Here is a 15,806-nt window from a genome sequence, read left to right on the forward strand (position 1 = left end):
ATTTTTTTAAAAAATAGGTTAAATTGGCAGCTTTCCAGAGGTCATTGATTAATATTTCCTTATAAAATAATGGAAAATGACATACCTGGTAAAGACACTTCTGTTATAAAGGGTAGCACATCATGGGAGAAGACACCATCACCTACAATGTTAGGATCATACGGTTTAGGGTGTGGTGAAAAATTGGGGTGGTGAATCCCTTTGTAATGAGTTGGTTTAGGGTTGGTTTCACCCAGCAGTTTCTTTGGAACTGTAAGACAAAGTAAATAGCATTGTATTGAGTCACAATTAATGCTCAAGGAAATTGATCACATGGAAATAATATCCATTTGTAAGTCTAAATCAACTTAATTAAAACCATAAATCAAATATGGCTATCATTTTATGTTATGCATCCCTAACATTCTCAGAAACATGTGATTTCCTAAACCCAGTAACAGTATCATTCAGACAAACAACTGACTTAACCCAATCAGACTACCTCAACAATTTTCATGTATAAGAAAATGAAATTCATTCTTGACTTGAATTTGCATTAGGATTCAGTGGAACTTCTGAGACTGGAAATTACCGTTGTCAATTAAAGCAGATGAACACTTAACCATCTGATGTACTTCATACAGCAGTTAACAAATTGATTTTTAAAAAATTAATGCCTCTTTTTAAAAAGCAGACAATAGAATATTAAATCAATACATTGAGTATTAATCTGCTATTACAGAGAGCAACAAATTCTATTTTACTTTTGAATTCAGATTATGGCAACTTGTTGAATTGTCAAAGTTTCCAGTCGAAAATAATTATTTATAAGTGTGTATGTTTGTTAACTTATTAAAAGGAGTTGGACTACTACAGTTTAAGTATTGACATTAATCTTACATATTGCCCAATCATTATCTGGTGACATCTGCTGAACATAGCACATGTGCATTTCAAATGAGTTCAGCATTAAGCTCCGTTTGTTGCCATAAAGTGATCGAATCATCTGGCACTTCCTGTCCAGGTTCACACTGCAGGGCAAATAGAAATCAGGAGGCTGTATGACAGCATAAGTTTGATTGCTTCATTTTTAAAATTAGTTAAAATAAATGTAAAAATAAATGGAAATACTCCATTATCAAGCACCACAAGGCAAAGCTCCAAGCCACAGACATGGAAAACCCTGGGGCTTTAGGGTCAAAAGGACAAGGCAGAAAATTAGAAGTGCAAAATATTTTGTTTTACAGGGAATTCAGAGATTGAGATTAATCACGGATCCAGCAACTCAAAATCATACAATTGTTCCAGTGTGGAAACAGGCCATTTGGACCAACAAGTCCACACTGTCCCTCCGAAAAGTAACCCACCCAGACCCATTCCCCCACCCTATTTCTACATTTCACTTGACTAATGCACCTAACCTACACACCCCTGAACACTACAGGCAATTTAGCATAGCCAATTCACCTAACCTGCACACCTTTGGACTGTGGAAGGAAACCAGAGCACCCACGCAGATGTGGGGAGAATGTGCAACCTCACACAGACAGTCGCCCAAGGCTGGAATTGAACTCGGGTCCCTAGTGCTGTGAGGCAGCAGTGCTCACCACTGAGCCACCCCTATAATATACAATTTCAAATTTCTGACTACTGAAGACAGTTGTTCCATTATAGTAAGCAGATTTCTATTTCAAGAGAAAATCAAGTTACCTTGAACTGCTTGTCAGTGTTTACTAGAAGATAAAATGTTTTGTAATTTTTTTTTAAAAAGGATTCAAAAAGTAATTTAACTTGCAAATAGCTTGTGTTCTGAAATTAGACATTCTTTTGTAATCTCCACACTTCTGCTTATGTGGTATTCTCTGACTAAGAATACAAGCAAATTAGCTGTTCCTGGTGGTTGTGTGGCATTCCTCATCTTTCAGATATTGGAAATATTTATTTTATTGCAAGCTACCTCACTTATAAACAATTATTTTCGACTCGAAACTTTGACAATTCAACAAGTTCCCATAATTTGACTCCAAAAGTAAAATAGAATTTGTTGCTGTCTGTAATAACAGATTAATACTCAATATATTGATTTAATATACCATTGCCTGCTTTTTTAAAAAAGGTATTAATTTTTTTTAAAATCAATTTATTAACTGAAGTACATCAGATGGTCAAATGCTCAGATGTTAAGTGTTCATCTGCCTTAATTGACAACAGTAATTTTCAGTATCAGAAGTTCCACTGAATCTTAATGTAAATTCAAGTAAAGATTAAATTTAATTTCCTTATACATGAAAATTGTTGAGGTAGTCTGTGAAAATACGGAATTTGAAATCACCAAAGAAAATTTAGATTTGGGGAATATATATTACTTAAGATAAAGTGCACACACTGTGAGTTTACAATTCACTCTTTACAACAATAGTATCTCAAATCAATTTTTAAAAACTAGAGTTCACATATCAACAACAATCTAATAATTCTTGCCAGAGGGTGCATGTGTTTATACATCAGTTGAGAACAGGATTGAGATATTTTGTGAGCGCAAACTTCACAAACTAGCTTTATGTAGGAACAATTGCCACTTTTGTTGGTACCAAAGTGCAGTCAACACCTTTACAAGGAATTAGAATGCTAGGCAATGAAGGGAGAAAAATGTAGGATGATGAAGAAAGAATTGGTCTCTTGCTTGCAAGCCCTATTAATCCACAGTGGTATCCTTTCAAATGCAAAATACAGAATGCACAAATTTTTTCCAATTTAAAGCAAAATGCTCAAAAAAGATGAATTAAAATAACCATATTTCAAAAGAAATAGGAAAGATTTAGCTGTTTATGCTCTTATAGTTGCTGTGTTGTTGTACTCCTTATGTATTAGTTGATCGAATTAATGATATGGAGGTGCCAGTGTTTGATTGGGATAGACAAGGTCAGAAGTCACATGACACCACGTTAAAGGCAAAGAGGTTTATTTGAAATCACAAGCTTCCGAAGCCCTTTTATCAGGTGAATAAATAATAAAGGATTTTTTTTGTGAAACTAACATTTGTCACAAAGTGATTTTTTTAAGATACTTTGCACTTCAAAGGAGGAGCAATCACATACTCAAATTCTCTATTATTTTTATGATCAGAATATTGATTCAAATAGAAAGAGAAAATCTAAAATTTAGATTGGGATTCTGTTTCAGACCTTTCAAGTGAGCCAAAATAAACCTGTAGGTTGTCCTTCAATTTGTAAGACGTGTACAGGTTTTTAGAGTGAATTGAAAGAGCAAACAATGATAATTGTAGTTTTAACTTGACTTGAATTTAATTTTATAGCAAATAAGCCACCACATTACCACCAAATTTCCAAAAAGCCTTTGACAAGGTGCCACACATACGGCTGCTCCATAAGATAAGGATGCATGGTGTTAGGGGTAGAGTATTAGTGTGGATAGAGGATTGGTTGATTGACAGGAAACAGAGTGGGGATAAATCAGTGCAACAAGTAATGAGGAAGGCAAATGGAATTTTGTCCTTTATTGCTAAAGGGGTTGAGTTTAAAAGCAGAGAGGTAATGTTATAGCTGTACAAGTTGCTGGTGAGGCGACATCTGGAGTAGTGTGTGCAGATATGGTCTCCTTACTTAAGGAAGGATGTACTGGCACTGGAGGGGGTGCAGAGGAGGTTCAGTATGTTGATTCCGGAGTTGAGGGGGTTGGCTTATGAGGAAAGGCTGAGTAGATTGGGATTATATTCATTGGAATTCAGAAGAATGAAGAGGGATCTTATAGAAACATATAAAATTATGAAGAGAATTGATAAAATAGAAATAGATATAGATGTTTCCACTGGTGGGTGAGACGAGGACAAGAGGGCATGGCCTCAAGATTAGAGGAAGCAGGTTTAGAACTGAACTGAGAAGGAACGTCTTCACCCAGAGGGTTGTTAATCTATGGAATTCCTGGCCCATGGAGGTAGTTGACCCTACTTCAATAATCAATTTTAACGCTAATGTAGATACGTTTTTGAAAAATAAAGGAATTAAGAGATATGGTGAAGACGCAGTTAAGTGGAGCTGAGTCCATGAAAAGATTCGCCATGATCTTATTGAGTGGCAGGGCAGGCTCAAAGAGCTGAACGGCCTACTCCTGCTCCTAGTTTTTATATTGTAAAGTGACTAAAAGAGATATGACAGGAAGCCACTTACTACCTGGAAATGGATTGGATTTCAACAAAATAAAGTCACTGATTAAGATTTAGATTCAATTTACTCAGGATATCTCCTATTTGTGGAATCAAGTTGCTGAGAAATTAGTCATTTCCTGCATGTGTTTAGATTTATGATAGCCCTGACAAATGTTCAACATTTGGCTTTACTTTGAATTTCACTTGTGTTTGATTTAATCATAATCTCATTTTAAGTGCATTTCAAATCACAGTAATATTTTAATAATGGCACCAAAGTAATAAAATGAAGGAATTACATAAAACAAAGCACTGCAAAAATTTAAGTTCAGCCAATTTAAATTGGTGTCGATGTCAAAAAATGTTAAAATCTAGAATCAGAAAAGTAAGAAATGCAAGCAATTGGTAGAAAATCATTTATTTTCTGCTGCTTGGCAATCTAAATGCAGTAACATTAGTCCAAGATCATATTCTCTTATAATACAGAATATTATCACATTCATACAAAATTACAACCATAGGTGGGAGTTTTAATACCAGTGTAATGTTCATCATGAAGAGACTCCTTTGTCAGAATCCCAAGAAGAAATTAAAATTATTTGTTCACAGATGGTTTCAAATTAAATCACTACCCCAGCTACCAATAGAAATTACTAATTTTGTCCTTCAGTTGGTCTACACAGCTTAAAAATGAGAAAACTTACCTAATGATTTTAGGTGCAATTGGTAAAATTTGAGCTTAAAGTTAATATTGGCTAATCAGCAAGTTCTGGAATGGGCTTTTTGAATTGCATTCAAAATCCAGCTTAAACAGGTAAATGCAAAAAAGCAATGTTACACAACAAGGTAAAAACAATGTAAAAAACAATGTTACACAACATCCCAGTGGTATTCATAATGACTGAACAAATGGACTCCTTGGCATGACATGAATATTCATGATGATGTAATCAATGATTCAGCTAACCACAGATTTAATTTTAATGAGCTACTCATTATATCACTCTGATGTCACTTTGCCATTTAATTCTTATAATTCTTTTTGGGAACCTGACAAATTGATGCTCCAGCACAAATCTGTTTATTTGATTCAACAGATCTAGAATCATAGAGTCATAGAAATGTACAACATGGAAGCAGACCCTTTGGTCTAACTCGGTCATGCCAACCAGATATCCTAAATTAATCTAATCCCATTTGCTAGCACTTGGCCCTTATCCCTCTCAACCCCTCGTGTTCATATAACCATCCAGATGCCTTTTAAACATTGTAATTGTCCCAACCTCCACCACTTCCTCTGGCCGCTCATTCCAGAAATGCACTACCGTCTGCATGAAAAAGTTGCCCCCCTTAGGTCCCTTTTAAATCTTTGCCCTCTTACTCTAAACCTATGTCCTCTAGTTCTGGATTCTCCCACCTCAAGGAAAAGACCTTGTCTATATACCCTGTCCATGCCCTTCATGATTTTATAAACCTCTATAAGGTCACCCCTCAGCCAACATCCATCTAACAGTTAGATCGATAGTTACCAAATATTAACACAAGGTATTGCTGTACAATTAACAGAAGTGGTAATATCCATATATTCCAGTGGTAAAAATCAAGTTCACAATTTCTTTCAACTACTGTGACAAAACTATTGCACATTCATTGTAGGTATATTGCTAATTGATAAAAAAAGATATGAAAGGAAAATACTTTTGATGAAAGCTCATTGACCGGAGATATTAGCTAGATGGTTATGGAGTGCATGGTGGTTGTGGGAAGGAGGTAAAGAGATGCACAGTTCACTCCCCTGCCCTCCCTCCTAATCTGGACTGGTGCCAAATTATGCTTTATTGATAATTTTTTGATTTTTCCCCATCCATAACATTTGTCTCTTGTCTTGTCTTTATGTTTCTGTTTTAATGTATATGGATTTTTTTTTGTAAATGAGTAAAGCTTTATTTGTTCATTTATTCAATCGTGGGACTTAGGTAACCCTGGAAGGCAGGTCATTGTTGAAATTGACTTCATGTGGGAAGATGGTTATTCTTGTTGGAGGTCAGTTTTTAGAGGGACACATGTACCAATTTGTGTTTCTTTTCTGCTATTGGTTAAAAATAATTTGTTCACAATCAAAAGTTTTTTTTGTTAAGTACAGGAAACTGATGTTTTTGTTTAAACTTGAGGCTAGCAGTCAGGTAAATTGGGGTTTTGGGTAGTTTAATTAGATCTTTTCACATTTATGTTAACTCCGGGAATAGTCAGGCACAATTTCCAGCATACCACACCCGAGAGTGTCATTACAGAAGATGCAGAATTGGCTAATATTCACAGATTGTAACATATTAATATAAATGTTTACCGCTCTATATGTTAGTTAAAACACAAATGCACATATACTTCAGCGAAGGTAAATAATAGATTTCTCTCTGCAGAATTTCATTTAAAAAAAAGGAAAACTCTGTCTGGTTAACAGAGGTTATTCTAGAAGGAAAAAAATGGATGTCATGTTCTAGAGTCTGTTGATTCAGTATTCTTGCATATGTATTCAAGTCACTAATCACAAATGGTTGCCTCTGAGGGGTTGGCAGACATAGCTGCTCAAGCAGTACAGTATTGAGAAGTGGTTTCTTTACTCTTTATGAAGAACAATTGTGGTTTACACTGAACCTACCACAGAAACAGGAGACATGAGCTTGTCCTACAACAGATTTTCTTCAAGGATAAGTACAAGTACAAACACCAAGCCAGCAAATACTATTCAGACAGACCAGCCACAAATCCCAATCTGAAACAATCCAGTGTTTTCCTGAAGCAATTTCAAGCAATCAAAACCAGATTTCTGAATTTTCTCCCCATTTAGAAAACAGTCTATGTCTTTATTCTTTCTACCAAAGTGCATGACCTCACATTTTCTCACATTGTATTTCATCTGCCACTTCTTTTTCCACTGACCTACACTGTCCAAATCTTTCTGCAGCCTTCCTGCCCCATCGCCTATCTTTGTATCATCTGCAAACTTAGCCAGAATGCTGTCAGTTTCTTCATCCAGATCATTAATGTATAAAGTGAAAAGTTGTGGTCCCAACAATGAGCCTTGCGGAACACCACTTGTCAAAAGGCTGCCGTCTTAAGAAGGACCCTTTTATCCTCACTCTTTGCCTTCTGCCAGACAGCCAATCTTCTATCCATGCTGACCCCATGCTCTAACAGCATGGGCCCTGATCTTAGTTAGCAGCATCCCATGTGGCATCTTATTAAGGCCTTTTAGAAGTTCAAATAGATAACATCCATTGGCTCTCTATGATCTAACCTGCTTTTTAGTTCCGCAAAGGATTCTAAAAGATTTGTCAGGCATGCCCCCCCCTCCCCCGCTTGATTAAGCCATGCTGACTTTGCTGTCTTTTACCTTGCGCTTCCAAGTATTCAGAAATCTTATCTTTCACAATGGACTCCAAAATTTAACCAACCACTGAGGTCAAGCTAATTGGCCTATAATTTCCCGTTTTTTTGTTTTCATCCATTCTTAATCAGGGGATTACATTAGTTATTTTGCAGTGCTCTGGGAGCCTCCCTGACTCCAGTGATTCCTGAAAGATCAATACTAATACCTCCACTATCTCTTCAGTTATCTCCCTTAGAACTCTGGGTCATAGCCCATCTGGTCCAGGCAATTTATCCACTTTCAGACCTTTCAGTTTTTCCGAGCACCTTCTCCTCGGTGATGGCCACCATACTCGTTCTGCCCCCTCACTCTCTTGAATTTTTGGGGTATTATTCATGTCTTCCACCATGAATACTGACGCAACTTGTTCAGTTCCTCAGCCATTTCTTTGTTCCCCATTATTACTTCTCCAGCATCATTTTCCAGTGGCTCAGTGTCCACTTTTGACTCTCTTCTGCCCTTTATATATCTAAAGAAACTCTTGCAATCTTTACCATCATATTTAATCTTCACCCTCTTTATTTCTTTCTTCATTGTCCTCTGTTGGTCTTTATAGGCTTTCCACTGCCCTTTGCCACATTATATGCTTTCTCTTTTGCTTTTATGCTGTCCCTGACTTCCCTGGTCAGCCATGGTTGCCTCATCCGCCCTCTAGTAAGTTTCTTTTTCCTCATGGTGAATTTTTGCTGTGTCTCAAATTACCCCCAGAAACTCTTGCTAATGCTGTTCCAATGTATTTTCTGCTAGGCTTCTCCCCCAGTCAATTCTAGTCAGCTCCCCCTTCATACCTCTGTAATTGCCTTTATTCAATTGCAATACTATTACATCTGATTCCACCTTCTCCCTGACAAATTGCAGAGTAAATTCAATCATATTATGGTCACTGACTCCTATGGGTTCATTAACCTTAAGCTTTCTTATCAAGTCTGCTGCATTGTGCAACACTAAATCCAGAATTACTTCTTGAGTGTTATTGGAGATGCACTCAGCCAGGAAAATGGGGAGTATTCCATTACACCCCTGACTTGTGCCTTTTAGATGATGGAAAGGCTCTGGGGAATCATGAGGTGAGTTACTCTGACCTGCTTTTGTAGCTACTATGTTTAGGTGGTGGGTTCAGTTATGTTTCTGGTCAATGATAACCCCAAAGATGTGGGGAGTTGGAGAATCAGTGATGGTAACACCATTGAATACCATGGGGTGGTGGTTAGGTTGTTTCATATTGGTGACGGTCATTGTCTGGCATTTGTGTGGTGCAAATGTTACTTGCCACTTGTCAACCCAAGCCTGGATATTCTTCAGATCTTGTTGTGTTTGAACAAGGACTGCTTCAGTATCTGAGGAGTCATGAATGGTGCTGAACATTGTGTAATCGTTGGCAAACATCCTCACATCTAACCTTATGATGGAGGGCAGAACATTGATGAGGTAGCTGAAGACTGTTGAGCCTAGGACACAATCCTGCAGTGATGCCCGATAAGCTGACATGACTGATCTCTAACAACCACAGCCACCTTCCTATGTGCCAGGTATGACTCCAATCAGCAGAGATTTTGCACCTGATATCCATTGATTACAGCTTTGCTAAGCCTCCTTATACCACACTCATTTAAATGTTGCCTTGATACCATGGGCTGTCATTCCAACATCATCTCTGGAATTCACCTCTTTTGTCCATGTTTGAATCAAGGCTAGAATAAGGTTAGAAGAATCATAGAATCCCTACAGTGTGAAAGAAGTCATTCAGTCCACCAAGTCTGCACTGACTATCTGAACAGCATCCCATTCAGACCCAATTCCCTACTCTATCCCTGTAACCCTCCATTTCCCATGGATAATCCATCAAGCCTGCATATCTTTGGACTATGGGAAGAAACAGGAGCAGCTGGAGGAAACCCATACAGATAAGGGGAGAATATGCAATCTCCACACAGCCTATCAAGTAAGGCTGGAATTGAACCATGGTTCCTGGCATTCTGAGGCAGCAGTGCTAACCACTGAGCCACCATGTCACCTCAAAGCTGAGTGGCCCTGCCAGTACCCAAACTTGACGTCAGTCAGCAAGTTATTGCTGAGGAAGTATTGCTCAAGGAAATCCTGAGGGACAGGATGTACATGTATTTGGAAAGGCAAGGACTGATTCGGGATAATCAACATGGTTTTGTGCGTGGGAAATCATGTCTCACAAACTTGATTGAGTTTTTTGAAGAAGTAACAAAGAAGATTGATGAGGGCAGAGCAGTAGATATGATCCATATGAACTTCAGTAAGGTGTTTGACAAGGTTCCCCATGGGAGACTGATTAGCAAGGTTAGATCTCATGGAATACAGGGAGAACTAGCCATTTGGATACAGAACTGGATCAAAGGTAGAAGACAGAGGGTGGTGGTGGAGGGTTGTGTTTCAGACTGGAGGCCTGTGACCAGTGGAGTGCCACAAGGATCGGTGTTGGGCCCTCCACTTTTTGTCATTTACATAAATGATTAGGATGCGAGCATAAGAGGTACTGTTAGTAAGTTTGCAGATGACACCAAAATTAGAGGTGTAGTGGACAGCGAAGAGGGTTACCTCAGATTACAACAGGATCTGGACCAGATGGGCCAATGGGCTAAGAAGTGGCAGATGGAGTTTAATTCAGATAAATGCAAGGTGCTGCATTTTGGGAATGCAAATCTTAGCAGGACTTATACATTTAAGGGTAACATCCTAGGGAGTGTTGCTAAACAAAGAGACCTTGGAGTGCAGGTTCATAGCTCCTTGAAAGTGGAGTCATAGATAGATAGGGTAGTGAAGGCGGCATTTGGTATGCTTTCCTTTATGGGTCACAGTATTGAGTACAAGAGTTGGGAGGTCATGTTGTGGCTGTACAGGACATTGGTTAGGCCACTGTTGGAAAATTGCGTGCAATTCTGGTCTCCTTCCTATCGGAAAGATGTTGTGAAACTTGAAAGGGTTCAGAAAAGATATACAAGGATGTTGCCAGGGTTGGAGGATCTGAGCTACAGGGAGAGGCTGAACAGGCTGGGGCTGTTTTCCCTGGAGTGTCGGAGGCTGAGGGGTGACCTTATAGAGGTTTACAAAATTATGAGGGGCATAGATAGGATAAATAGATAAAGTCTTTTCCCTGGGGTCGGGGAGTCCAGACTAGAGGGCACAGGTTTAGGGTGAGAGGGGAAAGATATAAAAGAGACCTAAGGGGCAACTTTTTCACGCAAAGGGTGGTACGCGTATGGAATGAGCTGCCAGAGGATGTGGTGAAGGCTGGTACAATTGCAACATTTCAGAATCATTTGGATGGGTGTATGAATAGGAAGGGTTTGGAGGGATATGGGCCGGGTGCTGGCAAGTGGGACGAGATTGGGTTGGGGTATCTGGTTGGCATGGACGGGTTGGATTGAAGGGTCTGTTTCCATGCTGTACATCTCTATGACTCTAATGGCACCTTCCATCATTTTACTGATAATCAAAAGCAGACTAATGGAATTTTACTTGGCTAGGTTGGATTTGTCCTGCTTTTTATGTACAGGACATAGCTAGGCAAATTTCCACATTGGACGGGCTGACTGTGGAGTTCCTCAGGGCATTCTGGGATGTCCTGGGGAGCAACTACACACAGGTCCTAGGGGTGTCTAAATGCCAGAGAGCTGCCCCTTTCTTGGCGCAGGGTGGTCATTGTCCTGCTGCCAAAGAAGGGGAACCTTCGTTCTTTAAAGAACTGGCATCCAGTCTCCCTCCTCAGCACGGACTACAAAATCTTCGCCAGGGTGTTGTCGTCTTGCCTGGCTTCTGTGCTGGCCCACATGATTCACCTGAACCAGTCCTACACTGTCCCGGGCCAGAGGATACACTACAACGTCAACCTGGTCCGGGACCTGATTCATTTCTGTCGACGGGCTGGTCTGCCAAGCGCCTTCCTGTCTCTCGACCAGGAGAAGGCGTTCAGCAGGGTCGATCGAGTACCTGCTCAGGACTCTGCGGGCATTCTGGTTCGGGATGCAGTTCGGCGCCCAGATCAGACTTTTGTAACAGTACTGGAAGTCATTGAATAAGGTCATTGCAAGTTCTGGAGCACAAGTCTTCAGGCCATTGATGAAATATTATCGGGCTCATAGCCTTTGCAGTATCCAGTGCCTCCAACCATTTATGAGATCACATGGAGTGAGTCAAACTAGCTGAAGGCTGGTATCTGTAATGCTGAGGACTACAGGAGGAGGCCGCAGTGGATCATCCACAGATTGCTGCAAATGCTTCAGCCTTAGCTTTTGCACTGTTGTGGACGGGATATTTGTGGAGCCTCCTCCTCCTCCTCCAGTATGTTGTTTAACTGTCCACCATCATTCCCAACTGGAAGTGTTAGGAGTTCAGAGCTTAGAGCTGCTTTACTTGTTGTTGGAGAGCCCAGCATTTGGGCCTAACCCCAATTAACCCAAAAAATATCAGCAACGGGATCAGGCCCTTAAGTAGGTTCTGATTTAATTGGGTCAGAGCCAGGAAGGTGATAGCTTCACCATCTGATACCTTTAAAACATTTTCTAAATACATGCATGTGATAAAAACGGTGTCAGTGGCTGAGCAAGCATTTATTGCCTATCCCTAGTTGCCCAGAGGGCAATTAAGAGTCAACCTCTTTGCTGTGGGTCTGAAGGCACTTATAGATTAGACCAGGTAAAAATGGCAGTTTTCTTATTTAAAGGAATCAGATAGGTTTTTGAGACAATTGATTGTAATTATATGGTCTCCATAAGACCAGTTTTAAATCCCAGCTTTCTTCAAAACTAAACCGAACACAACATTATAGCATTCGTCATGGTGGGATTCAAGTGCAGCACAGTGGCTCAGTGGTTAGCAATGCTGCCTCACAGCACCAGGGTCCCAGGTTCAATTCCAGTGTGACTGTGTGGAGTTTGCACATTTGCCCTGTGTCTGTGTGGGTTTCCTCCCACAGTCACAAAGATGTGCAGGTCAAGTGAATTGGCCATGCTAAATTGCCCATACTGTTAGGTGCATTAGTCAGAGAGAAATGGGTCTGGGTGGGTTACTCTTCAGAGGGTCAGTGTGGACTTGTTGGGCCGAAGGACCTGTTTCCACACTGTAGGTAATCTAATCTAATCTTAATCCATATCCCCAGAAAATTTGCCTAGGGTTCTGGACTACTAGTCCAGTGATATTACTCCTCTGTCACCATATGTGGGCAGCATGGTGGCTCAGTGGTTAGCACTGTTGCATCACAGCTCCAGAGAGCCGGGTTCAATTCTCACCTCAGGCAACCGTCTGTGTGGAGTTTGCACGTTCTCCCCGTGTCTGTGTGGATTTCCTCCGGATGCTCCGGTTTCCTCCCACAGTCCAAAAATGCACAGGTTAGGTGAATTGGCCAGGCTAAATTGCCCGTAGTGTTAGGTGAAGGGGTAAATGTTGGGGAATGGGTCTGGGTGGGTTGCGCTTCGGCAGTTGGTGTGGACTTGTTGGGCCGAAGGGCCTGTTTCCACACTGTAAGTAATCTAATCTAATATCTCCAGGGAAGGGCATTGAATTCTGCTCATAATATACTCACAATAGAATCTCACAGATAACTCAGATTTAAAACATTAAGCTGTCTCTAAATGCTGCATGAATAGAAAATATAGCATTTTTGGTGGTAATGTTCCAAGGTAATAACAAAAATAGTGTCAAAAAACAAACTGTGTAAAACATAATGAAGGATATCACACGATAAAGTATGTAAAGTGTTTTTAATGTTAAATGTATGAAATGTTATGCCTCTTTCCCAATTTTCAACACTTTCTTTGAAATTCAACATTAAGTATACTTAATGGACTGGCATTGCAATCAGTGGGGAATGTGCAGTGTTAGCTGTTAATTAAATATGCACTTGTCCAAAATTTTTTAAGGGCTTTTGCACTGGTTATCTCTGTCAGACAACTGACTAACCGAGAATACAGCACCTCCCCCAAGGGCAAGCACTATGTATCTCTGCAATCATCCAATTGACGAATCATAAACAAAACATTTAAACCAGAAGCATCAATTACTATATTGAAGTGATTGTCTAATAAGATATGGAAAGTAAATTTAACTGAGCGACTACAGACTGGATTGCAAGAGGGAGAGACTTTAAAAAAACAAACAGAAATACAAAATTAGAACACTTATTGTTTAAAACCTCTAAAGGAATGAGATTCTACATGTGTTAAACTTAAATTACAACGCCACAGAGGCAGTTGAAATAGTACAGTTCCTTAAAATACTTTTCCAGTGGAGCAAACCTACTTCCCCAACTCTGCAGGCAACCCAATTCACCCAACCTGAAGGCTACTGTAAGCTCATTCCTGGTTTTACCCAAGGGTCAGGGAGACAGATGGTCACAAATGAAGTCTTTGCCTGGAAGGGCTACCTGTAGAGGCATGAGATGTTGTGCTGGCCATGCCATCTATGTTGATGAGGCCCAAAGATCATGTTATATTGATCCTGATGTTTCTCATTTCAAGAGTACATTGGTCATCCAGAAGCAAATCTAAATCTGGAAAGAGGTCTGGATTAATCAACACCCGCTATTATGCAGTTTTAAAAACCTAAGTAAGTTATTATTCCCAGGCTAATGTTTTAAATTGTTGCTTAATATGAATGCAACAGAGAAACGTGGGCTGTTTTTGTTTAAGCCATTGCCCCCTGCGTATCATAGTAATGCTGAGTTACTGCTAGCTTTAAATCATATGTTTACGATTAACATTGAGTTTCCTTAGAAGCCAATAGTTTAGTAAATTCTCAGGCTGCTCTATATTTTGCCTCTAGTTATAATATGCAATACTATCGACAAAAGTAACTGAAGTAGAGAATGTGATATTTGCTGCTGATTTTCTTTTAAATTATAGCTGTACTGAACATAGAACATAGAAGAATACAGCGCAGTACAGGCCCTTTGGCCCTCAATGTTGCGCCGATCCAAGCCCACCTAACCTACACTAGCCCACTATCCTCCATATGCCTATCCAATGCCTGCTTAAATGCCCATAAAGAGGGAGAGTCCACCACTGCTACTGGCAGGGCATTGTATGAACTCACGACTCGCTGAGTAACTTTAACTTTAACAAACCTTCCATGTTACCTTCCAGGAAATGACCCTTTAAGCAGTTAATTTCCTTTGCAGTTTTGTAAAAACAGCACCTGTTTCCTATTATATTTCATCTGCCACAGTAACTTTCTGTATTTTTGTTAATGTTGTAAACTGTGATCAGTAAAATGCACACAAATACAGATAGTTGCACGTACACCAATTTTTGAAATTAAAAACAGTCCCAACAAATATTTAGGATTACATTTCCTTTTTATTGCTACATTAAATGAAGCATCTCAAAGAATATAACCCATGGTTGGAAAATACCACTCAATGTTCACAATTTTAACATTTTTCTGAACGTTGATGGTATTTTCTTATGAAACAGCGCAAGGAAGCTTTTAAAATGCTCAAATGTCTACTTGCATCAGAGTTCAATATCATGGATTTTCAGCAGAGTTTTACATGTTCCTGCCATGGGTTTGCAGGCAAGTGGAGATTGTAAAACTTCCTACTCCCTGTCTGCCCCAGTCTACCAGTAATTATTCAGGAGTTGAGGGAAAGGGAATATTGCATGTTGGAGGATAATGTTTTGCCATTTAAAGGCCAATGGGAGGGGAGGTCCAGGATGAAAACAGTGGAGAATTGTGAGGAGATGGGGGTGATTGTGGGAGGATCTCTAGAGATAACCTGCTCAAATCTTGGGCTGCAAACAATGGGTGGGGTGGGGAGTACCTCCTTCAAAGGAGCATTTTTCTGGTCAAAGGAGCCCAGCCCACAAGGTTTGTTCCCTGCCCCATCTCAATGTTCCCTATGCTCTTGGCTTTTGCAACCCAACCTCCCGAGGGCCATCCAATAATATTGTGACACCCCGCCACTACCTGACACATGTAGTCCCAGCATGGTCACATGTTCTAGAGGCACTTTTGGCACTATGGATCTGCTAGTAATCTGATTGGTTGACAAATGAGGTGGGTCTGTCAGTTAATGTTAAATGGATGTGTGCCTGCCAACATTTATGGGGGTCCATACCCTTTCAACTTTTTTAGCTATCTGAATTAATGTTGGTCTTTTTTAATGTTGGTTAATTATCTGCTAGTCAGTTCTCTACTGGAAATTCACTCAAATAATTCAACAATGTATGTGCAAAGGAGTTTGTGACAATCATAATGGAAATAGGT

The 15,806-nt window shown here is 39.8% G+C and overlaps 1 protein-coding gene across 9 annotated transcripts in view; it reads right to left on the reverse strand.

The window, feature by feature from the left end:
* The window catches only part of LOC140463037 (protein eva-1 homolog A-like), a 387,899-nt gene that overhangs the window by 12,911 nt on the left and 359,182 nt on the right, over nucleotides 1-15,806 (reverse strand). For all 9 annotated transcript variants that reach the window (XM_072556670.1, XM_072556691.1, XM_072556652.1 and 6 more), the window contains one exon: nucleotides 86-250. In XM_072556670.1, the coding sequence (XP_072412771.1) occupies nucleotides 86-250 (165 nt within the window). The remainder of the gene's footprint in view (nucleotides 1-85; nucleotides 251-15,806) is intronic.

The sequence above is a fragment of the Chiloscyllium punctatum genome, chromosome 3, assembly GCF_047496795.1.
Source record: "Chiloscyllium punctatum isolate Juve2018m chromosome 3, sChiPun1.3, whole genome shotgun sequence".
Taxonomy (NCBI): domain Eukaryota; kingdom Metazoa; phylum Chordata; class Chondrichthyes; order Orectolobiformes; family Hemiscylliidae; genus Chiloscyllium; species Chiloscyllium punctatum.